Here is a 27495-nt window from a genome sequence, read left to right on the forward strand (position 1 = left end):
ATCTTAAATCAACCTCCAAAAATCTTGGTAAAAATCTGTGTTGCGCAAAAATTTGAAATTTACCTTTTTATTTCAAAAAGAACCTTTACAAACTAATTATGGCTGTTCTTGGCATGTCAACAATTTTTGATTTGGAGTTATTCTACTAAAACTAAGAAAAAAATGCATAATTGTTCCTAAAAATTTAAAATTCTAAAGAATTCAAGAAAAAAATAATCAGAGTAATGGTATTTTTTTCTCAATATCTTCCACACCCATGTCCAAAACTTGTGTCCTAAAATCCTAAAATATTTATCTATCTTGTGATCTTTGATCACAGATATTTGTAGGCAAGAACAGTTGTAGTTACAGATAAATCTCCCTGGGCTTGGGATTATATTTTCCAGGGAGCGATGAATTTTGATAATTGATCGCTGTTGTTAGTAGTTTTGATTAGATGTTGGGTGAATTTCAAAGCAATGGCAACCTTTTTATTACAAAATTTAGATTTTATCTTCTGACCTAAAAATTCTGGTTAAACTACTGTACTATGCAGTTGGGCTGCACTAGGCTATCACTCATCAAAATTACTTTCACTTCGGGAAAATATAATTTCAAACTGGCGAGAAGATTACGAACTGAGGGTGGGTTAGGAGCACAATTAGACCCTTGAATGTGCAATGTGGGGTAGTAATTGGGAATGCCATTGACGGTTTGTAATCTTCTACGAGGTTTTCGAAAACCAACAGGGCGCGTGCACCGGGTTGCGGATAGGAGCAAAGGGAGATCAATAGCATCTACCTAAAATAATAGAACAAAAAGCCGTTCGATGATTAGGTAATGTTTAGCGATCTTCTATGGTGTTCTAGTACTATAAAATTCTTCACTCACTGGGAATTTTGGCCTTGATAATAACAATAGTGATAAAAACATAAAATAATACCTAATACTTGATAAGTACAATGTAGCTTCAATATAGTAATAAATGAAATAAAATCAATTTTCTATACTTGACAAGGTTTTGAAGACAATCAATGAGTGAAAGAACTACCTATTAGAAAAGCCACATCAGCTAAGGCTATACATATACAAATGTTGGTCATAGGGTCATGGCGAGCATTCGGTATGTACGTCTATGATTGATTCTTATCTAATAGGGGCACTAGAAGACCACGCGGACAATTTCGAAACAAATTATTTTTATACATCGGTCTTACGATCCGAAAGGCTCAGCTATGCTGCAAAGTCATTTTAAAAGCTATTCATTACTACTGTTTAATTGTTTATAATTCTAACAAAACTACATAATTAACTCATTACTAATCACTGTTTCTATATTCTCTTTTTCTCTCCTTCTTATCTGTTGCATGATTATGAGCATCACTAATATAACGCATGAGCATGCACAATAAGAATAATTTCAGGATTGAAAGCAGTACATGGATACCTGGATAGAATAGCTTCGAAAAGGGCGCTCAAAATATAATATTTCTGATCAGGGAAGTATTATTATTAAGGGTATGTAAAATTTTTCCATTATTAACACTTAGATCACACAAACAAATGAACTAATAATATCAAATATTTTAAAAATATTTTTATTTGAATCAGCATCGTCAATCAGTGCAAAAACAGATAAAGTTTGTAAAGTTATCACCATCGATTGAATTGCGCTCTGTATAGTAATGTTCAATCAGTATCAAAATCTCCTTAAGCGTCGCATTGTGCCATCAGCAGCCCTCATATTGTTATTATTTTGTTGTTTATAAAATTTCTAGAAAGCGATCAGCATATTCTTTCTTACTTGTACAATGGCCGATCTATTTGGAATTTTAATAAGCAAATCTAACTTCAAAACTCAAATTTAATTGCTTTCAGCACATTTACATTTTGCAGCATTAATCGCATTACTGTGTCAAGTCTTCTCCATTCCCTATACCCTACCCCAACCCTTCTTATCCTTTCCGATGGTGTTCAAGTGGTCCGCATAGACTATTACGGCCATTACCTATCCCTTCCCCCGGCTTTGGACTGACTTGCGCTCTCATTGCCCCACCAAACGCTGCAAAATGAAAATGAAAGAACAGTTGTAGTTACAGATAAATCTGTGTATGTGGCATCACTGCTAGCAAGAAAAATCTATCTTTGACATCGCATTTCTTATGAAAAATCTTACCGCGTTTGGTGTTTCCGCATTTGATATTTGCATTTCAAACGCACACAGAAATAACAATTTTCATAAAAAAAAAAACAAATTTGTGAAAAATATTAAATTATCACAACAATGTTAAGTATTTTTACCTCAAATTGATTGAATATTAAGACATGAAGTTTTATAAAAATAAAAACAGTCCACATCTCATAAATAAAACAATATTTTTGCAACATTATTTTCTTAAACAATATGATGGTGTTTGCCTATCCATGTATTGCATGAAAAAAATACACTATTGACGATCTAATTTTATTAATGGCAATCTTTTCGCTCTCGATAACATAACCACTTAAAATATAGATGAGAGAAAATTGTAAAATTAATGTGTACGTTTTTCTTGTTAAGTTATCATTAATAACTTCATTTTGCATCTCCTATTGTATGCAAAGATCATATCGAATTGTGTTAAGTATAGTTGCAAATTAGGCCTCCTCTCTGCTTGTAGTGACGATACCATTTATTGAATTGCACGATTTTCTACAAAAAATATATTGAAATGTTGATGACAAATCAGGGATGGGGTGCGACTCAAATCTCTTTCGGTGCTACACGCACTGCAGCGAGATAGCACCCAAAATTCGAAAGAGACGTGCAGGAGTACTTTTCTCTGGACTGCACCCTCGCAGTGCTGACTCGCAATGTGCTTTGGGATGCACGGTATCGAGTTGTCTCATTTTGACTCTTTGCGTTTCGTACACGCGTAAACAAATTCACTTGAATTCATTTCATTGATATGTGACTGTCAAAACTCTTAAACAAGTTGAACATAATTCGTCACTACCTTATGATTCTGACTTTACCAAATATGTCAAGATACACACCAATAAGTTTTTCCAAAGTACTTATTAAGCTTGTCCGCTTTCAAAGCATACTTTGTTGAAAATATTCTAGAGTGGATTTTGTGCTTTCACGAAAGAGACTGAAAGATTAGAGATTGTGCTTTGCTTTGTCTCGCACAAAAACAAATTGTCTCCTGCGCCTTGCTTTGAGTTTACTCGCAAAGAATGGGAGACGCACAATCAATTTCTGAGTGGCACGCATGCTTTTGGCACTGCACTGAGTTTTCAGACATTCCCTGTGACAAATACATTTCGAGTGATATTGTTGAATACGATTTTCCGATGTAAAACTCGAATTATTGGATTTTCCTACAATTTGTTTTGCTCAATGGTAGATACTTTAAGATAAGGCGAAAATATTCACTTTAAATACCATTAAAAACTAATTTTTGATCATGCACGTTTTCACATTTTTTGTATAATGAATAGTAAAGATGTCAATGAAAAAGATTTTTTTTTCGGCGCGGATTGGTGTTTCTTGGCGCGAATCGAATTTCTCCAGTCGCGATTTTCGCGGATATGATTTTAAGATTTTTGTTACAGTCCTGCATTTGTTGATTATGACGGGAGCGAGCCATTTGGCATAACGCCGTGTTTGGCATAATGGTCATTTGGCATAATCAGAATTATAGCCCTTCTTTCAAAATATGACTGTTCTTGCTAAAAAATGTTATGCTAAACGTCCAGTACATCACATGACCATTATGCTAAATGCAATGTATGCCAAATATACTAATGTCAAATGACTTTATGCCAAATGATCCAGACGATTCTACCCCATTACCCCGAATGCCATAACCCCGAATTCCATCACCCCAAATTCGATTTCCCGAATTTACAATTATTTGGACATGATGATATTGATGACATTTCCCCATGATATTGGAATTCGGGGTAATGTCATTCGGCGTGATGGGTTGTTCGGGGTAATGGCGTTCGGGTGAATGGCATTCGGGGTAATGTGGTAGAATCGATCCAGACCCACGTATTGGGTATGCCGTTTGGCATAATGAACCATTTTACGAAGCTAGTCAAATGACAGGAGACCTGGGAGAATTGAATCATCGTCATCAGTTTTCGCGATAATGATGGTTGATGACTGCGCGCATTTCTAGCGCAGCTTTTCATCCAGGCAAAAACCTAAATGGAGAAAAATTATTAAAATATTTTTGATCACAAAAGTGCCTTTTTATGTGCAATATGGGTAACAAAGAGATAGCTGATACAACAACTAGGTGTAATGTTGCAGTAACGAACATTTTTGGATCTCTTTTATGTCATTTTCTCCATGTCCCCGTTTGGTAAGATGAGGCGTTGTTAAAAATCATGCTGGATTTAATCCCAGATCTTCTGTCAATTGACGCCGTTGCGGCGATCAGCTGTTCCGAAACGTCTCGTAAAATGGCTTATAGCCGTTTGCGTTACGGCCCTACTGGAACAGAGCCTGCTTCTCAGCATAGTGTTCTTACGAGCTCTTCAACAGTTATCAACGGAGAGCTTTCCCTTTGTGGCACGCATGCAAATTTTATGGCGCATAAAGTAATAGAGCAAAATGCAGAATGTCGTGAAAAGTACACTGCGATCTGTTTAACTTGGGTACCTTTTGTAGTACCAAGGGACCAATTGCAGTACGAGAAGTTGTACCTAATATGAACCCGAGTGGGTCGGACCTGCAGATACCCTATGCCTGCGAAGTCGAGAAAATTTCCAACCCGGAAAGATCCTCGATCGGTGGGATTTGAACCCTGCAATCCAAAGAACCATCGATGTAACCATGCAAACAAACTTTTACTATGGACCAATGCACGAGTTCACTTATTTGACGTTTGAGCGGTGCCGAATTCACTTGTTTCCATGGTCACATAAATAACACGGCACCGCTTAAACGTCAAACAGTGAACTCGTGCATCGGTCCATTGTCTTCTAACTCGATATTGATATACGAAAAATCGTGTAAGGTTGAGTAGACTGTATAAGGAATCGGTAGAATTCGTCAGAAATTCCTCCAAGATAATCTCTTATGTAATCCTTACAGCGATTTCTTCAGGGATTCCACTAGCGATTTTCGCTGAGGTTTCGCCAGGAAGAAATTTCATTCGTTACCAGACCGGTTTCGATAGGGCTTCATAAATAGCTTTAGCAATTCGTTCAGGAATTTTGCCAGGTGTTTCTCCAAGGATTATTCCAGGAATTTTAGTAGGGATACTCCTACAGGGATTTCTCTAACGATTTCGCCAGGAGTTTCTGCCGGAATGCCTCCTGTGATTCCTCCAGTAAAATCTTTACTAGGATTTCTCCTGGATTTTCTCCAAGAATTCCTTAGGGAACTTTTCCAGAGATTACTTCTGGGACTCCTGCAAAGAATCCACCAGAGATTCTTCAAGCGATTTCTCCTGATATTCTTCCAAAATTTCTTCCAGAGACCCAACCAGAATCACATAACAAGATTATTACATATTAACTACTAACGGTACATCAAAGTCTATATACACAGAGTTGCGCGAAGAGACTTCTTTGAATGATTGTTCTTCTTTGTCTTCAAAAACAGCCCCTACCTTTTTTGCTGGGCTGCTCGATAGGTAGACGGTTTGACAGTTCGATAGGTAGATTTGGTTTCACTCTTCGCGCAACTCTCCATTCATAGACTCTGCGGTACACGTTTTATAACAACTGGTGAAATAATAAAATCATATTACATCAACAAATTCTGTTCGAGCCGTTCGCCCCGAATGAATATTTTGTGAGTGCATCGCCCAGCCGCAGCCTGCTGAGTTGCGTGATGCATGAAAAGACATCGTGTGATGCAATCAGCCGCAGCCGCACGAAACGAGCGCGCAAAAAATGAGCGCGTAAAAATTGAGGATTTTGCTACCCGTGATGGGAAGACATCTTTGTCCGCCGTGCTTTCAACGTGTCGTAGCAAAATTAAGTAAAGTGAATTTGAAAACTAACAAACCATGTAAATAGCTGTGAATAGAAGTTTGAACTGTTAAGCAAAGTGTTTTTCATCTGGTCCCGGTTCCCTGTTAAGTGGTCTTCTCGGAGATACGTCGGTCCGCCTATGTAGAAGTTTTAAGAAATACAGTCCACTCTCGTACAAATTCTGTTATAATCTTGTTTCTCCGTCTGATCGGGACTCCTCTAAGGATTCCTCCAGGGATTATGTAGAAATGTATTTAATGCTTGCTGCAAATTACAGTACAACGATTTCTTTAAGGATTACTTCAGATATTTTTTCAGAATTTTCTTTGGTAGTCTTCTTGTAGAAATTCGCTCGGAGATTCTACCATAAATTCATCTAGGGATTCTACAACAAATAACTTCATGAATTCCTATAGGGATTCCTCAAGAGTTCCCTTAAAGAATTTTCCTAGAGATACCTCCAGGAAACTCGGTACATGCATTATTCTAAGATTTTTTCAGATAATCCTTCAGGGATTTCCATTGAAATTTCTCCAGATATCCGTTCTGGGCCTCCAAAAAAATCGCCCGCGGATTCTTCAAGTATTTCTCAAAAAAATCCTACAAAGATTCCTCCAGGGATTTCATCAAAATGAAATGAATTCTTCCAGGATTTTCTTCGCAATTTTTATTCAGATTTTACTAGGAACTCCTTTCATGAAGAAGTTTTTTTTTGAAAAAAATCTGGATAAGTTTCTGAAGGGCTTCCTGGAGGAACCTCTAGAAAAAAAAAAAACTAGAGTAATCCCTAGAGGAATCCCCGGTTAAATTCCAGGAAGTATTCCTGGAGAAATTCTAGTAAAAGTCTCTGGAGAGATTCCCGAGGAAATCTCTGGAGGAATTCGGCCATTTGGCCACACAGTCTTTTTTCAACGGCTTTTTTTTATAATAAAGACTGCGTAGACGAAAAACATATTTCAATAAATTATGCAGTCGATTCTCTACCAGCAAGCTCATTCTTGGAACAATTTCCTGAGGAATATGTAGAGATGTAGAGATAGTCTTTAGAGAAATGCCTGTAGGAACATCTGAAGGACTCCTGGAGGCATCCCTGGAAGAATTCCTGGCGAATCTTCTTCCTGGTGAAATCCTTGGAAAACCTCCTGTAGAGATTTTTTGGAGAAATCCTTGGAAAAATCTCAGGAGAAATTTCTCGAGAAATCCATGAAAAGATTTTCTAAAAAGAATTTTCGTAAATCATTAACTGGAGAAATTTTTGTAAAGATTTTCCTAATATAATCCCTCAAGTACTTATTAAGATAATTCCTAATGAAGTTCCTGCAAGAATTTATGGAAGAATCGCTGGGGGATTTCAAGAGATACTCTTGAGAAATTTTTGGGTAATCCTGGAGCATTGGAGGCTTTCCTTAGCCGAGTGGTTGGAGTTCGCGGCTACAAAGCAAAGCCATACTGAAGGTGTCTGGGTTTGATTCCCGGTCGGTCCAGGATCTTTTCGTAATGGAAATTTCCTTAACTTCCTTGACGATAAACGAATGCGAAAATGGGAATTTAGGCAAAGAAAGCTCTCTGTTAATAACTGTGGGAGTGCTCTTAGAACACTACACTAAGTAGCCGGCTCTGTCCCAGTGGGGACGTTAAGACCAAGAAGACTTAAGAAGTGGAGGATTATCTGGAGAAATCATTAGAATAATTTATGTAGCGATTTTCGTCGTGGTAACTCTAGGAGAATTCCTGTCAGAAATTCTTGAGAAACTTGTGAGTTGTAGACCACCTGAAGGAATTCTTGGAGCGATTCGTGTAGTAATCTCGGAAGAAATTTCCGGAATAATTACTGGAAGAATCTCGAAGGACTACTTGGAGATATACTTGTATGTATCCGTGGAGAAACCCTCGGAAGAAATTGTGGAGTTGAGCCAGAATCCTGGGATGATTTTTGGGTGTTGCACAAAATAGAAGATCATCAGCACTTATACACTGAGGGTGTCTGTTAGTCCCAAAAAGTCATCTGGATTGCGCCTTGTGTAAGTGCAGCTGAATTGGCAATTCTGGCGTAGCAACCACGGGCGGCCAACAATTAAGCATAAGCTCAAATTATTACAATTTTCCTCCTCGAAAAATCTTCCCCAATAACACCATCAAAGCTGATGTATATGTAGTTTATTCATGCTTTTTAAAAGTTTGTAAATAATAAGTGTTATACAAATTTACATTACTGCAGTAGGACCGTTATGCGTCCATTCGTCCACGGATACGGAAGTGAAAACATTTCAATTTTTTTTCGGTATTTTTCAGGACAAATAATTTTTATTCGTTACATATTCTGAAACTATCTACATGTTAGATAATAACGCTCAGTAACAAATGTTGATTGAGAAAAACGTTTTAAATTTACTAAGTAGGTAGATACAAGTTATGCTACGGAGTTTTACAGGAATCAATTACATATGTACTATCACCCTATTACCGCCACGATTTTTTTTTGTTCGTATAAAATAAAGTCACATTTTTTTCCATTGCAGCCGAGCAATTGACACCCGATCATGGCGACCCACAAGAAGATGAAATGCCAGAAGCCGATATGGCTACAAATTCGCCTGTTGATGATCCATCCGACGAGGTACCGCAGGGTGGAACGAAATCCGACTGAAGGCTGAGGGGTCCCACTAGCCGATTGTAGATGCATCTACTTCCATCGTTTGTGAATAGAAGTGCAGCAAAAGTAGCCCTTTCCAATCATAGCTGATGGCATTTTCATCTCCTTGCATGACTTTGCATGTCGCTTACGACGCTTTAACCGAAAGTACGCATCTGTAAGAGCAAAGCCATGGCCAATGGAATTAACCACTGAGAGAAATGACGATCTTCCTCTGTAAGCACATCACTCGCTTGCGTCACTTACCTATACAGTAACAGTGCAAGAGGAACGATTGGAAATTTGAAACATTGTAAAATTTTAGCTGATGTCAACATCATTCTAGATTTAATTATAGTTTGACCTTCTTTTCAATTGTAACAAAAATTTCACACTATACATACTACCGAAAACACATTTTTAAGCATTACTTTTCTACAAAAGCATATAGAGAGTAGACTGATTTGTTATTCTTTTGCTGAGAGATTTCACCCGAGTTGCAGAGAGGCAAAGTGGATTATAATAATCATTTTAGCTACATAATTAAGACAAGCATTTAAACGATAAAAATGATGATTTTAGACAAAGCGTTTGGACTCGACATTAAAGTCAGAAATTTGAATTGGTGAAGCGTAGACAGAATTGGTAGGAAATGCATGATTTAATTTATCGAAGAAAAACAATGCATAACATGAGTGTTACTATTAATTATAACTTTGTTTTCGTTTTATAAGAAAAAAGCAAAAAAATGTCGATGGAGGTAACAAATATAACATATTGTTATTGAAAATGAGACTTTATTTCAAAATTCCGAAGCGTTTCGAAATCGTACTTTTATGTCCATCACATAATTCTCATAATTAAACAGTAAAGTTTGGTTACTTACTTGATACTTGATGGGCTACAATTCGCTACGATGAATCTGCGCCGAATGGATAAGTCTTCTCCACTAGGCTCGGTCCTGGGCCAATCGCTTCCAGTTGCCCTGAACGTTCAGTGCCCTTAAGTCCTCCTCAACTGCAAAAAGCCATCGTGTGCGCGGTCTACCACGAAGTCGGCGGCCTCGTCCGAGTTCTCTGTTGAATATTATCTTTGCTTGTCGTTCTTCCGCCATACGGGCAACGTGACCAGCCCAACGCAGCTTGCCGTGTTTTATGCACTTGACAATATCCACCTCTTCATACACTTGGTACAACTCGTGATTCTGCGTCGCTGCCAGATGTCATTTTCTAGTTTACCGCCGAGTATTGTTCACAGCACTTTACGTTCAAACACCCCGAAAGCTCTCCGGTCGGCTTTCTTCAACGTCCATGATTCATGGCCGTAGGGGACAACCGGAAGGATCAGTGTCTTGTAGAACGCAAGCTTTGTTTTCGTTTGCAGGCTACGGGACTTCAGCTGGTTACGGAGCCCGTAGAAAGCCCGACTCGCAGCTGCAATACGTCATTTCACCTCGCGGGTAACATCATGTTCCAAGATACACAAATTCTTCCACCACTTCAAACTTTTCACCACCTAGCACCATTTTGCTACCACTAACACGTTCGGACCCACATTGACCACCAGCTATCATGTACTTCGTTTTTGTGGTGTTGATCGTGAGCCCGATCCTCGCTGTCTCCCTCTTAAAAGGCACGAACGCTTCTTCCACTGCCCGACGGTCAATCCCGATGACGTCGATATCGTCCGCAAAGCCTAGGAGCATATGAGAACGTGTGATAATGGTACCGCTTCTCTGCACTCCGGCTCTCCGGATAGCACCTTCGAGCGCTGTTTCAATCCATCTAAGGTTACGAACGATGACGAAATCTCGTCCACCACCCGCACACTTGATTTCGATCCATCAAGCGTTGCACAAATCAGTCTAATCGGCTTCGCCGGAAAGCCATGTTCGGAAATAATTGCCACAACTCGTTTTTCTTCACTGAATCGTACGCTTCTTTGAAAATACAAACAGCTGATGAGTCTGCAAGTTGTCCTCCCGGAATTTATCTAGGATTTGACGCAGGGTGAACATTTGGTTCGTCGTTGATCGGCCCTCTCGAAAACCAGCTTGGTATTCGCCGACTGAATTAAGGAGTGTTATCCCTCGGTAATTGGCGCACTCCAATCGATGCCTTTTCTTGTACAAAAGGCAAATGAGACCTTCCAACCAACTAGTAGGCATTTGTTCTTCCTCACATATCTTCGAAATGATACGGTGAAGGAGTTCGTGCAGCTGCTTACTTTCGTGTTTGAGAAGTTCGGCCGGGAGCTCGTCCTTCCCAGCAGCTTCAGTCCATTGATAGCGTTGGAGGTTCCACAGCCTGTCCATCGTCATCGATTTGGATTCTGCTACCATATACACTTCCGTAATCTCCGTTTAACAATGACTCGAAGTACTCTTTCGAATCTATGACAAAAGGTCGAAAGACAAAAGGTCGAAAGGACAGAAGGTCGAAAGACAAAAGGTCGAAAGGACAAAAGGTCGAAGAACATAAAAGAAGGGACAAAAGGTCGAAAATCTTTTTTCAAAGAAGGAAAAATTTCCCACCATGCAAATCATTTTCGACCTTTTGTCCTTTCGACCTTTTGTCTTTCGACCTTCTGTCCTTTCGACCTTTTGTCTTTCGACCTTTTGTCCATAAACCTTCTGTTCCATAGCTTCTTGCGCCTGAGTGATTACTGCCTCTTCATGCTCCTTCTTCTTTCAGCGATGCATCCGTTTTCGGCCGCCCTTGCTTCCTTGTACCGCTCTCTGCTCTGACGGGTACCAGACACCAGCATCTGGCTTCTAGCCAAGTTCTTCTCGTTTGTCATTCTCTGGCACTCCTCGTCGAACCAACCGTTCTTTGGTCTTCGTTGAGCAGTACCTACCACTTCTCGCGCCACTGTGCTCATCGCTCCGTGGACTGACTCCCACAGATCGCTGAGGTTGACGCTTTCGTTGATTTCGCTAATCCGCTCGTCGAGTTTTTGATGATAGTCCGCTACTACACCATCCGCTGACAGGCGTTAAATATTGAAACACAACAATTGTCGATTCCTAGAACTCGAAACGGTTGATAATCGCGCTCGAATTTTGCTTACAACGAGATAGTGGTCTGAGTCGATATTTAGACCCCTGAAAGTTCTAACATCGATGACAACGGAAAAATGTCGGCCGTCTACCAGAACATGGTCGAATTGGTTGCAAAGTTCGCCATTTGGGTTTTGCCAGGTGTGCTTGCGGATATCCTTGCGTGCAAAGTAGGTGCTACTGATGGCCATCCCCCTGGTGGCAGCAAAGTTCACTAAACGTAGGTTGTTGTCGTTGGTAACAGAGTGAAGGCTCTCTGTACCAATGATAGGGCGGAAGAAGCCCTCTTTTCCGACCTGCGCATTAGCGGCGCCGAAGACAATTTTCACGTCGTGTTTTGGGCATTCTCCATAGGCCTTGTCGAGACATTCGTAAAACGCGTCCTTCACGTCATCGGGTTTGTCGTTCGTCGGTGCATAGACGTTGATCAGACTGTAGTTGAAGAACTTGCACCGAATCCTCAATACGCAGATCCGCTCGTTGATCGGCCTCCACCTCATAATGCGCTTCATCTGCTTCCCGATCACTATGAAACCGACTCCGTGTTCAGATTTATCGCCACCGCTGTGGTAGATGTTGTATTTGAAGGCGGTGTTAGCGACGGGGTATACCGCTCTGAATTCACGTTCTCCAGATCTTAGCTTACGGACTTCCTAAATAGCAGCCACGCACACGCCAACTTTTCGCAATTCACGAGCCAAAAGGCTCACTCGTCCAGGTTCATTTAAGGTCCTGACGTTCCAGGTACCGAGTTTCCAATCATAGTCCTTATTTCGTTGCCACACGGAAAAAAATTCCGTGGTTAAAACTACTATTTTAGCTGACTACGCCCATTCTTGAAACTACCATGGAATTTTAGACCAATTTACTATGTTTACGGTACATCACACCACATTACTGGTACGTTTGACAGAAATAATTTACAACAATCTGACTTCGACTACATACATGGTAAAATCAAGCGCATTTCTGGTCTGCTGAAAATTGCCGGTGCGAGCGCTTAGGTTAACCCCCTAAAATGGTAGTTTTTACCGCACAATTTTTTTGCGTGCAGGTCGTTTGCCGAAAATAGGGTTCGTTTCTTCTTCTTTCTCCGTTTTTTGTGTTAGATAATTAATTTGGTATGCTACCTTACCGGGGTCGCTCTACCTACATCACGTTGATGGGACTGCCAACTTAAGTGTAGCTGACGACTCACCATTTTGCAGCCCAAAAACGAGCCCGATAACGCACCCGATATCTTCACAAAGCACTGTATACTACCGTATCGTCCATAATTTCGCGATCGTTAGTATAATATTCTTGGAGGTGCGACTCTTTCTGTTGATGTTTGAGGTAATGGCTTTCAGTCTTAAATAATACTCGAAAACCCGTTTTTCAGTTTTATTTAAGACTGAAAGCCGTTACCTAAACGATAGTATCATAGGCCCTTTGAAATCGATGAATAGGTGGCGCATAGGAACTTGATATACGCCTCCTTGACATCTCTAACATCAATTCTCGAAAACTTATTCTAACAGACTCAAGTCAAAAAAGTATACAAACTTACTTTATCGATTCTACGTGTTTCGCAGACGAAATTCTACACGTTGCGCTCTGAACCAACTCGATTTTTCACTTTTAAATCGTTTAATTTCCGGATTTACAAAACGACGAAAGTAAGATTCTCAACTTTCGCAACCTAACCACTACTTTCGCCGCCCCGCTGTATGGAGAGACAAAGTGACTTAACCACGAATCAAAACAAAACACTACTTGAGCCGATTTTACACTGGTAGAAAAACGTCGAAAGTAACTGAATAAATCGGCTTATCATTTTGTAATATTTTTTTGTGGGAAATAACAGGAACTCTCTAGTTTTTGAACGTGAGCTTAATGTATGCAAAATTTAAGCGATGTACACGGCGAAAAAAATTTAAAAAGCTGATTAATTTTAAAACAGTTTTAAAAGACAGGTTGTGATTCTTTTGAATTAATTTTCTCAAAACCATATGAAAGTTACTTACGTCGATTTGAAAAAGTAATCGAGAATTATTGTTGGAGTTGGCACTTCTCTCTCATCTCATCGTATCGATGAATCCATTAGTTTTATTCTACGAGTGGCGTGAGGTGAGAATTGTCGGTCTCGTTTAGTGAGGTGACAATACTCGACTCGAGTGAAGTGACTCTCCATTTGGTTTACACGGCGAGTCACTTTCCTCGAGTCGAGAGTTGTCACGTCGCTATACGAGACCGACAATTCTCACCCCACAACACCTCCATTTTTTTTTTAAATCATAACAGGGATTACCTTGTTAGATCCATTATTACTGATTCTATTATGGATGGGGATTCTCACCGAGATATTTCTTGGATTTCTGAAGAGAACATTGATAAACGTCTGTCTGCTTCAAAAAGATTGAGAAACCCTGATGTAATGCGTTCAACTTTCTACTACAAAAAAATGCGTATTATAGCATGGGGGTGATATACCACGTACAACAAGAGGTAACCGAACAATGTTTACTTTCTAATACAGCCTTTTTATTGGAAGCTTTTCCCTTGATTGCTTCATAGGTAATGGAAACTTCGATTTCCTCCTCTGATGTTGAGCATGCTCACAAACTCCCAAAGTACATGAGATTCCACTCCGAAGACAATGAGCGAACGTGAGTTAGCACAAGCTTTGAGATTTCAGACGACACTATTACCAGAAAAGCTTCCCAACATCTTGTAAAGAAAGCATATACTACACACACGGAACCATGGTGCAAATATTCTACCGATCAGTGTCCGTTTCCCTTTCACACGTGTTTCATATATCCTCACCCTGATGGGCGAGAGGCTGGAACCATTTCCCTACCCTGTGCGCAGATCCGGTATCATTATGATCGTTTGGTGAGTGTGGTGCGATTGTTCAGTTAGTTGCTCATTTGTAGTGCACACTGAGAAAACTGTAGTTATGTTATTCATAATACCTTTCGTATGAAACAGTATTTTGCTAGCTGAAAAACATTTCATACGACGCGTATGATTTTCACAACTCGCTTATGAAGAACATATGAATTAGATTCAAGATTCATATGCGGTCCTATTATATTTCATACGATGTGCTTATGAAATCCAAAGCAAGCCTTGTTTGACAAATATCATACGTTTTTCTTATGAACCGAGCATCAAAACGTAACAAAATGGCGTTTGAACAAACGAAGCTCACGTGTTTTTAAGTGCTGGCGAATACGATGGCTGTGTTTTAGATAGTAAAGAAGATAATATTCAAAATGTATGCATCAATATCGATAATTCTATGTAGAGTGGCGCAAATGTGGCGACTTGTGTAAAAGATAAAATTTGCTAAACTTTGTCTCGTGCAATGGCAACAGAATGGAAATACGAAGTTATTTGAGCGTGGCATCGAAAACGTGAGTTTGTTTATTAGGTTTAATATTATGTTTCAAATAATTAATCGACTATCTTCTTCAGAATCTATCCAACTTATCAATAGTGACGAAGAAGGTTTCGTGAGCGGTGCCAAGCTTTTTTCAGTTCTAACAACGGCGATATTCGATTTGATAACAATTTAAACGGGAAGATAAACTATTCATTTTGTAATTTACAAACAATGATAAAACGTGTACTTTCTGATGAATACTTATTTTCTCATCAAAAGTTTATTGTATAAAACTACGAGAACACCTCTTGTTATAGTTAAAATATTACAAAAGGCATAATAATATGATATAAATTACACTAATTTGCGTATAAGAATCATACTTGAATATATTGAGCTTCATATAAATACACTTTGAAGTTTATAACAAATATCCATAGATTTCATACGACACTTTTATGAAATCTGTACTACTGTACTGCAAAATTCATACTATACCACAAGCTAATTCGTTCATAGAGCCATCGTATGAAATCTATAATATTTTCTTTTGGTAAAATTTCATAACCGTTTCGTATGGAAATCGGAATATTTTTTTCCGCAGTGCAGTTCAACAGTTAAATAGCTTTTTTTTTGTTCGCTCTATTCATGTTTCTCAAACAAGTGCTCGGTGCTACTGGCGCGGCTTTGCTGCTCAGCGTTATGCCGTCGCAAAATTTAGAGTGCATGTATATACTGCCCATAAACGCATACTTGTCCCATGTGAATAGGAAATCCAGCAAACATGGGACTGACATGCGTTTATGGGCAGTATAGTAATTGTTTAACAATGACATTGTAATAGTTCAATCAACATTTGTTTTATGGAAACAATAACTTAAAAAGTAAACGAAGGAAATTTTCGAATGCGACCAAAAAAATAGTACGAACAAAATGTGAAAGAAATCGGCTCATCAGTTTATTACAATAAAACTGTAAAAATAATGATTCACTTACAACGAACGCAATTACAGATAGTGACCGGATTGAAAATGAGACAAAAAACTATTTTGCTAACTGTTATACAATGGGTGAGAAAAAAAAACGCTAACGTAAAACAACAGTAGGAAAACCACAAAACATAATCAGGATCAGAGACGTGAAGGGTGATTCAAACTAAAAGAAAAGATATCATCATAGACCGTTACGAACAAAAATTACATCTTACGGATAATCCTTTTTCGCTTCATAACATAGCGTAACAAAAAATGTATCTCTTTCATGCAAGGATCCCACCTAAAAAGAAACTGTTTACACTTCCACGTATGCCAATAAAACTAGAAGCAATTTTAGTCACATTTTCCGTTCAACTTCTGTCCGGCAATAGAATATAATTTTTACACTTAATTATGATCTTACAGTTTAGGGAAATAACTTAAATTTGATTTGGATTTAAATAGATTTGTTGCTGTTATCTTTTTTTAATATGCATTCTTACGTTTTCGCTCTGGAAATAGTAAATGTTTTCGTCGTTTTTAAGTTGCAGTTTTATTTTATATGGCGATTCTGATTGTTATCACCATGAGCGTTGTTAGAGGGGTAAAACTTGTGATAGGTGTTCCAAACGGGCATAGTTTGTGAGTTGTTTTACGGGAAGAAAATGGTAAATGCATCATCAGATAGAATGTAGGTTTTTTGAGAATGAGAAAATGAAGGAAAGGGTATCTGAAGGGACGAAAGTTAATGGGAGAAAACGGGAACTGAATCTAACAAATGGAATGAGTTGGATGCGTATAGTCAGGATATTCCATCGTTTCTCTTAATCTACCGTTTGAACGAGATTCTGTTTCAGGGATTCCTCGATCGAGGAAATCGCAGCCACAAGTCAAGTTTGTCAAATTTGTAAGCTGTTCAATGAATGAACCGTAAAATAATGAAAATACAGACATCTCAGTTGTGCTATGTCAGGTCATTAGACTTAAAGCCCCCCGGTCGTTCTTGTCACACGATGGATACACACTCCAAGTGCCGTCGTCAGTCATTGTTCCTAATTTAGTTGTACTGCTCCGGAAGCACGTAGGAGATGTCGTCCCATGGGTGGCGGTACAGACCCTGCTTCAGGCGCTTCTGATCCATGTAGTGACCGATGAAACCGACGCTGCGACCCAACACGAACAGCGAGTTGATAGCACCGATGTTAATGTACTCCTGAGCTTCCTCGCTGAAATGGAAAATTTACACAAGGATAAGTATGTGGTAAGATCATTTATGAGGTCGTTCCAATCTCACCTGGTGAAGGATCCGCAGTTTCGCAGCATATCGACGAAGCAGGTAGCAATCACACCGTCAACGTTTAGAATCAAGTTCGGCTTCTTGCTGGTTGTGATTTTCTCCACCTCCAGAGCATACTCGAGCAAGGGCTTGGCTGGGAAGTTCTCCATGACGAACTCTTTGATGATCTTGACTCGGATGTCCGGGTTGTTGATTGACTTCACACGGTGTCCAATGCCCATGATCAGTTGACCCTGCGGAATGGAAATGCCAATTCGTTCAATATTCATGTTATTCTGAGTCTTTTGACATAAGGCCATATAACATTAAGGATATAAGTCATTTGGCATAATTTCGAGTTACCTATGTAAAAAATTAAAATCATTTGGCATAACATTGTCAAACCATATGTAAACTAAAAGTCATTTGGAATAATATGAACCTTTGATGAAACCATTTGTAAAGAAAGGGTCCTTTGACTTTGGCAGCGTCCATTTATTACGTAAGGCTAAAATTGGAAATGTTTAACCCTCCCCCCCATCCGTAACGCTTCAAATTTTTGTATGAGCCTCAAGGCTCAATACTCCCGCTCCCGCTAGAGCATTACGTAATTTGTGGATGCAGCCTTAATGGATATTTTGCATAACTCAGATGTCCCGTAAAGTGTTTCAATTTTAATCACTCTTTCGACAACGTCTTATTCTGTTGACGCCGTACGTTGTTATTGGTGCAAAGAAATTAGGCGCTGTTAAAAGGCACATCGCGATACAGGAAATGGAATCAGAGAACAATATTCAATTAAGTAAGGTAAGAAGTGTCATTTTGAAGCGCAATTAATATATTGTAACAATATTAATTAATCAGTAATCCATCCCTCCCCTAGGACGTGTAATCTTGCCGCGATGGGTGGGCTTACCCCATTAGCACTTATATGGGAACCAAAGACATGTCCAGTCGTGGTGGTATCACATCAGGAAATATTTGTTTAATGCCGCGTCATCAACCATCTGGCATAGATGCATCAATCTTACGGATGTGATCCAACGGTTATCCTGTTACCAGGCATCGGGGTAACAGGAGCCGTAGCCACGCTTTGATGCAGATAGGTTAGATTTTGTTTAAATGGTTATAATATTGACTAATGAGGAGAATGACTGAGGATCCATCGAGTAGAATGTGACACAAATGTTAATTTGTTATGCTTCTCTCATTAGAGTCATAATAAAAAAAAACACATTTATTATGGTGGTATCATAAAACTACAACAACTTCATTCTCGCAAAATTATAATAAATAGATAGGGCTTAGGCGCGATGAAGCTTTATTTTGTCACCGAAAAGTGGATCCGGACAATAAAAAATGACTTTCTATTTCTTTATTATTTCTAGTATAGTTTTTAACACATAGAAATGTATTTACGACGATTCTAAATGAAAACAGACGAGACCAGATTTGAATATGAATAGATGTATAAAACAAACTGATCAAAATCATTATTGACCAACATGACAAAAGTAGTAAACTTAAAATATTCAACTTGTTCAAGTACTTATAAACATGTTAAAAAGGACCTTTAGCAATACTGACCAACGGGACTGAGGAAAAACTAGATCAACAGTCAACACATAAAGTTTCCGATGTCGTTGACTATAATCAGCGATTTAGTCAAATGTAATTCAATGAAAACTCACTAAATCCGGTTTATTCCTAATACTAATAACTTTCTTTCTTTCTTTCTTTTCATGTATAACAACTAACAACAACACCATCACGAGGGTGCAAGTCATCTGTCGTATGTATCAAACGTCGTGTTAGGAGCCGAAGCACATAGATCAGCACGGACACGGATCGAATTACCATCAAACTGAGGTAAAAACGATCCATATGCGTTGGTGGGTATACTAAGAAAGGGGTAAGTAACATTTTTAGTTCTTAGCGAACACATATTGTATATCATTTCAGCCCCCTATATATTCATAATACCGTACCAATAACTTTGTCTATCCAAACTGTAAACTTGAGACATTATTCAATTGAATTCTCATTTTGAGAAGACCTCAGAACAATAACAATAAGACGAACATAAAGCATGCTTGATGCTGAAGTAGTGTTGGAAGTTGTTGAAGAATTTGTTCATCTTGGAAAACATGCGACATGTGGCCACGACGTTTCCCGCGAAGAAAAGACGTGGTGCGGCTGCGAATAGGGCCTTTTCGGACTACGTAACCAGTTTAGATCTGCAACTTGCAAACGAAAACCTTATTTGCACTGTATACAGCATTGATTCTCCCGGTGGCTCTCTACGGGCACGAAGCGTGGGCTTCAATTCCTGATCATCTAGGGACCTTAGTAGAGATTTTGGGACGGTTCAGGTCACTGAGGACATCTAAAATAATAGGAACGTCTGCTTCAACTCCTTTGTCAAGTCATTTTGTTAGAGAACGATACAGTGCGATACAGTGATGTTGATAAGGGTTACTCGTTCCATCCTTTAGTCGTAGTCTGAGCGGCTGGCATGGATGGGGACGCCCATTATGAACTTGCGATCCCAGTACAGATTTATGCAACTTTTTCTCAGTACCGTGTCAGGCAGATATTTGTAGTAGGGCCCATTAATATCCACCAAGTTGTACTGTAAAGCACACTGTTGGTGCACAATATAAGTAATATCGTTGTGGCGATCGAAAAGCACTAAAAAGCCAGCAACGACATGCTCGACAATCTACAGCACATCCTACAACGATCCTCCCCGCCATCATGGCCAGTACATATGGGTGTTCCATGCAACTCCTACTGCTTCCACGTTCCAATTATCTCATCGACAGTTTTAATATCGCAATTCAGCTGACAATTCTCAGGCGCCAGATGCAGGGCGCTCAAACCGTGCCTGTAACATAGTAACTGCACTAGCGCGGTTCAAAATTCAAAAATGCTTTAAAATTCAATCTCCTGTAACTTCCTTATCATCCTTACCATTAAAATAGAGTTCTGTATAATTTTCAGCTTTTTCGTTTGTTGCACTACGTTTAATTGCACTTCGTTTTAATTGGGCTCCCGTTAGGTGGGCTCAAGCCCACACTCTACTGATTCGATAACACCACATTTAAGCACTGTGCAAACCGGACATAATTGATGGACCAAACCATACTCCCGGCGGAGCTCTTACTCAAAATTACGGAAAACTGTGTAATGGCGTCAATGTCGAAAAGTCCTTCGCCGAAGTCGATCTTGTCATTTTGAATGCTGTTGAAAACCTCCCTCTCGGTTATGTTGAACATTCGGTTTATATCCTTCCACTCAGAACATTATCCATAACGTTCATGAGTGATTTCAAGTATCGTCATTTGGCTCTATACATGAGGTTTAGAATGACCCTCTCCTTCCACACAGTGCAAATTATGCCAAATGACTCTCTTACTTCTGATAATATATTATTACATCGACTTACCTTCTTTCTCATGGAGTTCACGAATTCCATAGGGTGCAGGTTGGAATCATAGGCTTCAGAGAACTGTTTGGCTGCACCATCCAAAGCACCACCGAATCGATCACCCTATAAATTACGAAGAAACATTGTTATCAAACCTGTCGAAACGATTTCGAATAACAGCACTTACAATCGTCAACAATCCGCTGACCACCGACGAGACGAGATCCTTTCCGGCACGAGCGCACACAATAGTATTGTGAGCTCCCGATACGGCCGGTCCATGGTCAGCCGTGACCATCAGACACATTTCGAAGAACTTGCAAACGTACGGTGGCAAGCAGCGTTGGAACCACAACAGTGAGACAACGCCACCAATACCGACATTCTTCTGCAGGACATCGCTGATTGGCATGCCAGCGTACAGCAGTTCTTGTCCTCGCTCGTCACAGATCGAAGTCATGAAGGAGGCCGGCTTACGGATCAGTCCCAACTCGCGGGCCCACGAGTAATCCATGGGTACGGTTGGCGGTGGGACTTCTTCCGCCGGAACGATCACTCCACTCTTGACCAAGTCGGCATACACAGATCCTACCAGATCACCAAGGTTGTCGAACGAATCTGGAACGTGAGCTCCGGCGGCAGCTAATGCCTTGTTCTTGGCGGTCGCGGTTTCACGATCAGAATTGGCACACGATCCGGCATGGCCGAATTGAACCTCAGACGTGAACATACCAGCGCAAGTTCCAATGCACCATGCCACCAAAGGCTTCGTAATTCTTCCGTCCTGGAGAGCTTCACATACTTCATATTCCTCAACGCCACCTACTTCACCAAGAAGTACGATCATCTTGGCGTCAGGATCGGCCTGGTATCGCAAAATATGGTCCATGAAGGTGGTTCCAGGGTAACGATCTCCTCCAATGGCCACACCCTCGAACACGCCGTTCGTCGTCAACGAAATGATATTGTTCAGCTCGTTCGACATACCGCCGGAACGGGATACGTAAGCTACACTGCCTGGACGGTACAGTTTCGAGTGCAGGATGTTGTCCAACATGCCACCGGTGTTACCGATCTTGAAGCATCCGGGCTTGACCCCACCGACGGTGGCCGGCCCAATGATGGATACGTTCTTCTCCCGAGCGGCCATGTTCAGCTTGCGGGTAAGATTCTCCGGAATACCTTCGGCAATGATGGCAATCGTGCGGATCTGCGGATAGTCCAGCACTTCCATCGAACTTTCGTAGGCCGATCGGAGTGAAGCGAAGTTCACCAGCACGTCGGCTTCCTTGTGCTTGTTGATGGCCTCGGACATCTTGGAGTACACCGGGATCAGCACTTCCTTGTGTCCCCAGTAGAACTTCTGTTTGTGGTACCCGGTGAAGGGGTACACCATGGCTACCACGGACGGTTCTTCGCGTCTGGAAGAGAGACAGTATATGAGAGCGATGTATAAGGATGGCTTACAAGCAGGGAGCGGGCCGTTTGGCATAAATTCGTTTGCAGGGTTGGTGGTGACTGATGGTCTTGAAAAAAGGAACTTTGGAGACCTCTTGCCCAAAAAAGAGACCACACAGAAACATTTATGCGAGAATTCAGAAACTTGAATTAAAATAGTGCCCAAGTCTCTGAAAAGAGACTTCCTACCAGCCCTGCGTTTGGCATAATCGACATTTAGCATAAACAGGATTACCGTGACATGCTCTATTACCGTGAGGTTAAAAAAATTCAAGTTTCAATCGATCAGATAAAAATAACGTATGATTATGTTCAAGTCTTTTATGTTTTATATAGTAGACCGTTTTATATACTTTGCATAAAAAATATGATTTGAACCATTTTGAAAATTTTAACCATAGTTACAGTTGATGTTGTTAAACATACCAGTGTTCCAAATACCGTGCATCTGACCACAACTGCTGAGTCACATTTTGAAACATCTCTCAATTGAACGAACGAAGCGCATCAAAAATAATACTTTTGTATCGAAGAACGTATTGAGATTTGCATGATGGATTCGGGAAATAAAATATATATTTCACTTCGCCAACTGAAACACGGTATTTGGAACACATAAGCAACCGTGCCCTAATACCGTGTATTGGCACCAGGCGATTACATTCTAACATTATTTTTGCTTGTTTGTGTGTGCAACTTTAGTTCAAGTTTGTCATGGCTTTCTAAATACTACTTAATGTGCTAACGTTTGTGACAATCATTTAGAAAAATAAATAATATAATATGCTAGAAATCCACATAATTCCCAAATACACGGTATTAGGCAATACACGGAATTAGAGCAGGTCACGGTATATCCCTTCTTTCAAAAGATGTCTGCTCTTGATGAAATCATGTTATGTCAAATGCCCTTCATGGCACATGGCACATGGCCCTTACACTAATAACAAAACCTACCGACAGATGAAGTCAAAGTCCAACATGGATTGGACGGCACGAGTCTGCATGCCCCATACCAGCGCCTTGGTACGGTTGGTGAACATCCGTTGGTACTCGCCGGAGCCGATCTCTACCTGGGAGTACTTGACTGCGGTTCCACCTGTTTTGCGTATGCGATTAAGAAAACACCCACAATTAGTCTATGGTTACCCAGTGCCACTAATGCTAAGATATAACAAATGGTCCGATCTATTACTGCTCTTGATTGGTCGGCTGCTGACCGTTGTGCCGTTGTTGATGGTGCTGCTGCTGGTCGCTGCAGCCGCCGATTGTGTTGCACTAGGTGTAGTAACTGTTGATGATGTTGATGCTGTTTGTTGCCCATGGTGTGTGGTTTGGGTGTGTGTTGGTTGATACATTGAGGTTTTTTTTTGGGGATTTGTGTCATTATATGAATCGATGATGGCCAGCACACATTCGCACACAGGCACACGTGATGGGAACACACGGAACGGAGCATGAAATAGGAAGCAACACGTGTTTTCGTAGCATGGTTTTTGGGCGTGTTGCACGACACGGATGAGGTGGGGGTACGATTTGGATTTTTTTAACCGGGATAAATGCCAACAGAACCGATAAATAAAAAGAATGAAATAATTTTGATTAGGAATATAATCGAGGCATGATACGGGTGATTAGTGAAGTGAACAATTTTGAAACATGATATATTATGCAGGATGGGGTGCTTTTTGATTGTATTAGTCACAGTTAGTGGAAGAAATGAAGAGGTTATATGTTGGGATTACGGACACAATGATTTACACGATTTTTGTATTTCAAAACCAAGTTACAAATTTGAATGCATTCAAGTTAAGGACACAACTTAACCTATAATATTGAACTCGTGGAAATATTTTATAAACTGCACAGCACTTCTTAGATCGGGCAACACGCTTTTCGATATTTTTTTATGTCACGCTAAAATTTCGATATTTTTTTTTTCAAAATCAAACAGAACAAGTTTCTGTTTGTTTGCCTTTTCTACCTTTAGTTTCGGCTGCCATTGGCATAAAGGCCTTAGGACATAATTGTCGATTGTCAAAGCCTTCTACCAACGATTTCACTAGGAATCATTCAAATTTAATGAACAATACGCAACGAAACTTGGGGCCCAAATAGCCATAGTGGTAAATTTGCTTGACTCTTCAGAACGTAGTTCGTAGCGTGATAGAAATTGGTCGTAAAATGGGCAATTCGCAAATAAACTTAATAAAGGCTATAAATGTGGAAGTTCTACTAAGCTGAAATTCAGGCCTTATCCGAATTGAGAAGTTAGCCCAGAAAGAAGAATAAGAAGCAACGGAACTTTCAAGGCATCTGTCAAAACTATGTTATGAATCTAATTAGGTTCGCTTGGAGCTAGTAGTAATAAAAAACTAAGCCAGAATTTCCTTGAAGGTTCGTCAATGAACTTTCTCCACAAACCAATTTACTATTTTTTTTTCGCTTTTAACAAAATTTTGGTTTCAACTTCTTAGCACCTTAACAAAATTTTGGTTTGGCATAAATGTTAAGCAAAATCTGAAATCTCAACAGCTAAACGGTTCGGTAAAATAAATTAACGGAGTACGATAAATTTTTACAGTATTCGGTGAAAATTCACCGGAATCCGTTAAATTCCGACGGAGTTACGGTGTTTTATTCCACCGAACTGTTCAGCTGTTGAGATTACGGTGAAATTTACGAATTTCCGGTAAAATATGTGCTTTTAAGTGATTTCTCAGCTAAACCTATAGATATTTTTTAGTAATTACTCCAGATCTTCATCCATTAGTTTCTCCTAGATATTTTCCTCCCTCCTCTCTGTAACGCTAGATGAGCTTATTGAAGAATCCATTGAAAATGTAGATAAGAATTCGTGAAATCTTCGCAAAAGCCTGTTAAAGCAAACTCTGGATGTAATGCTAGGGTAATCCGTTCCGAAATTCCTACATAAAACTCATGAAAAAAAAAACTCTGGACGAAATTATTGGAATGTCCTTTAGGGATATCTGTAGAAATTCTTGGTAGATCTTGGAACAATCCCTGGAGAAATTGCTTGAGAAATCGATGGGATTTTTTCTCGTACGATTATTTTCATAACCCATTTGAGCATTTCTTGGGAATATTCGTGAGGGTATTTTAAAGGAATCTCTCTGGATGTGATTTGAGAGACGAAATAAAGAACAAGCTTTTGTAATTGTTTCTTGGTTTAACTTATCAATTTATTTGTTTATTTGAGAGCTCTAGTGCTCTGAGGCATGACGGAGCCGATTTCATTGTGTAATTATACTTGAACCATTTTTCAATACAAGAATCAAAATAATTGATATCATAAATTCAAGTGCTCGGAATCATGCTTCTTACATGAACTAATGACTTGCATGTTGTACTAAAAAAATGCTTACAGCCCTGTACCTCACGTGTATTTCCGGGTTTTGATGTTTTGTTGTTGAGTCCAAATCTGATTAAAAATAACATCAAGGTACAGATGTACAGTGAAACTCGTAAACATATTTAGAAATTCTTTGGAAAGTTGCATCAAGGGATTATCATAGAAATCATGAAATGTCACTCCTAGTATGGTTCCATCAGTCTATGACACCTAGTATGTAAAGCTCACTTTGTCGTAGCGGTAAAGACGTAGCTATTCAGACCATGCTGAAGGTAGTGACTTCGAATTTCACTGGGCAAAGTTCTTTTCCGAATCGAACCAAAAAGACATTTCCTACATTTTGAAATATAATGTGCACTCATGTAACTTGCATTTCTGAAACGATTTAGATTTGGTATGCCTTAGAACGGTTTTGTTGTATCATTATACTATGAAATCGAATCTAAATGCTTCAGACCGCTTGAGCCTGCTTCTAAACAATTAATCATGATGTCTAACGCCTAACGATTTTTTTTTTTGAAAATCGCTCTAGAGGTGTAGGTAGAACAACTGGCGGTAAAACTTCGGATGGCTATTTTTTTATACCTAATAACGGTAAATGAAGCATCGTGGGAAGAACTGATAAATTAATCTCTGAAATAATTCCTTGGTGGAAATTCTTTAGGAACTAGTGGAGGAACTTTTAGGGTGATCTTTATTGAATTACAGTATATATAGTGCTGAGGGCCTTCCTTAGCCGAGTGATTAGAGTTTTCGGCTACAAAGCAAAGCCATGCTGAAGGTGTCTGGGTTCGATTCCCGGTCCGTCCAGGATCTTTTCGTAATGGAAATAGGGGGGCATAGAGTTCCACATGCCACACGTTATACGAATGCAAAAGTGGCAAATTTGGCAAATAATGCTTTCAGTTAATAGCTGTGGAAGTGCTCATTGAACAATGAGCTGAGAAGTAGGCTCTATCCCAGTTAGGACGTAATGCCAAGAAGAAGAATAAAAAGAAGTAGAAGAAGAAGAGAATAGTGCTGAGCAGCGAGAAGGATTTAAATAAGTAAAATGAATTCCCTTATGTATCCCTTTTGAAATCTCTGGAGTAGGTAATTTCGGGATGAAGAGTTGAGTCCAGTATTTCCATGAACAGAACCAATGTTAAAAATTGGTTTGAACCTTGCAACAAACCCGGTACATGTGAACTTCGGTTCAAACTACGGTTAAAACTTAGGTTCAAATAATGGCACAAAGCAGACAGACAGAGAACGGTTGAAATCCACGCGGATAAATTTCTACGATCATATATGGAACATCTTGGTACAAATCGCAAGACCCTTGAGGCTTGACTAATTGTTTTATTTAAGCAGATCAACTTAGATCAATACTTTAGGTAACATTTAGCGGTAACTTTATGAAAAAACAAGGATTTTCTATACCATACAACAAGACACAATGAGTAGAAATTGATAAGCGTGAATTTCAACTGTCTTCTGTCTGTCCGTTTTGTGAATAGAGATAGAAAACTATAGAGAACGAATGTCGCTGGTGTTCCCTTTGTTCTCGCTCAGAAACATGTTGGGTACATAAGTGTCAAACTGCATACATTTTCGCGTTGACATTTATAGCCCCGCCTATCTCCGCCAGCAAAAGATGTCCCGACAACGACGCCAGCGACATTCTTCTTCTATGGTTTATTACTTCTTTTGTTTTGTGCCATAGTTCTGAACCTCGGATGCAATGCAACTGAAGATTTGCACCAACATTTGAACCGCGGTTGCAATCGAGATACAAATGTGCCGGCTTTCGAACCGATGCTCACTTTACACGTTTGGGTAGAGGTTCAGGTTCGAGCGTTTCGGTTTGCACACGAGAACAGAGTACAAGGAGAGTACGAAACCGCCGGACCCAATGAGTTTGGTGTGCGTTTGAGAAGACGGTTGAATTTCTTAATGAGTCATTGAAAGAATTCCTGGAGATCTTCAC

General features: G+C 39.7%; 2 protein-coding genes across 13 annotated transcripts in view; one reads left to right on the plus strand and one right to left on the minus strand.

Annotated features, from left to right (window-relative positions):
* Positions 1 to 9377, plus strand: part of LOC5564503 (protein lunapark-B) — a 31747-nt gene extending 22370 nt beyond the window's left edge. For all 3 annotated transcript variants that reach the window (XM_021845390.1, XM_001648797.2, XM_021845391.1), the window contains exon 7: positions 8475 to 9377. In XM_021845390.1, the coding sequence (XP_021701082.1) occupies positions 8475 to 8602 (128 nt within the window). In that variant the 3' untranslated portion in view covers positions 8603 to 9377. The remainder of the gene's footprint in view (positions 1 to 8474) is intronic.
* Positions 9378 to 15949: 6572 nt separating this feature from the next.
* The window catches only part of LOC5564509 (ATP-citrate synthase), a 77398-nt gene continuing 65852 nt past the window's right edge, over positions 15950 to 27495 (minus strand). For 8 of the 10 annotated variants that reach the window (XM_021845397.1, XM_021845392.1, XM_021845398.1 and 5 more), the window contains 6 exons: positions 23349 to 23462; positions 23111 to 23252; positions 20883 to 22116; positions 20714 to 20818; positions 17284 to 17519; positions 15950 to 17215 (listed from right to left, as the gene is read on the minus strand). In XM_021845397.1, coding sequence (XP_021701089.1) covers positions 17047 to 17215; positions 17284 to 17519; positions 20714 to 20818; positions 20883 to 22116; positions 23111 to 23252; positions 23349 to 23462 — 2000 coding nt within the window. In that variant the 3' untranslated portion in view covers positions 15950 to 17046. The remainder of the gene's footprint in view (positions 17216 to 17283; positions 17520 to 20713; positions 20819 to 20882; positions 22117 to 23110; positions 23253 to 23348; positions 23463 to 27495) is intronic. The other 2 variants (XM_021845399.1, XM_021845400.1) reach the window with 1 other exon arrangement.

This window comes from Aedes aegypti, chromosome 2 (genome assembly GCF_002204515.2).
Source record: "Aedes aegypti strain LVP_AGWG chromosome 2, AaegL5.0 Primary Assembly, whole genome shotgun sequence".
NCBI classification, from domain to species: Eukaryota; Metazoa; Arthropoda; class Insecta; order Diptera; family Culicidae; genus Aedes; species Aedes aegypti.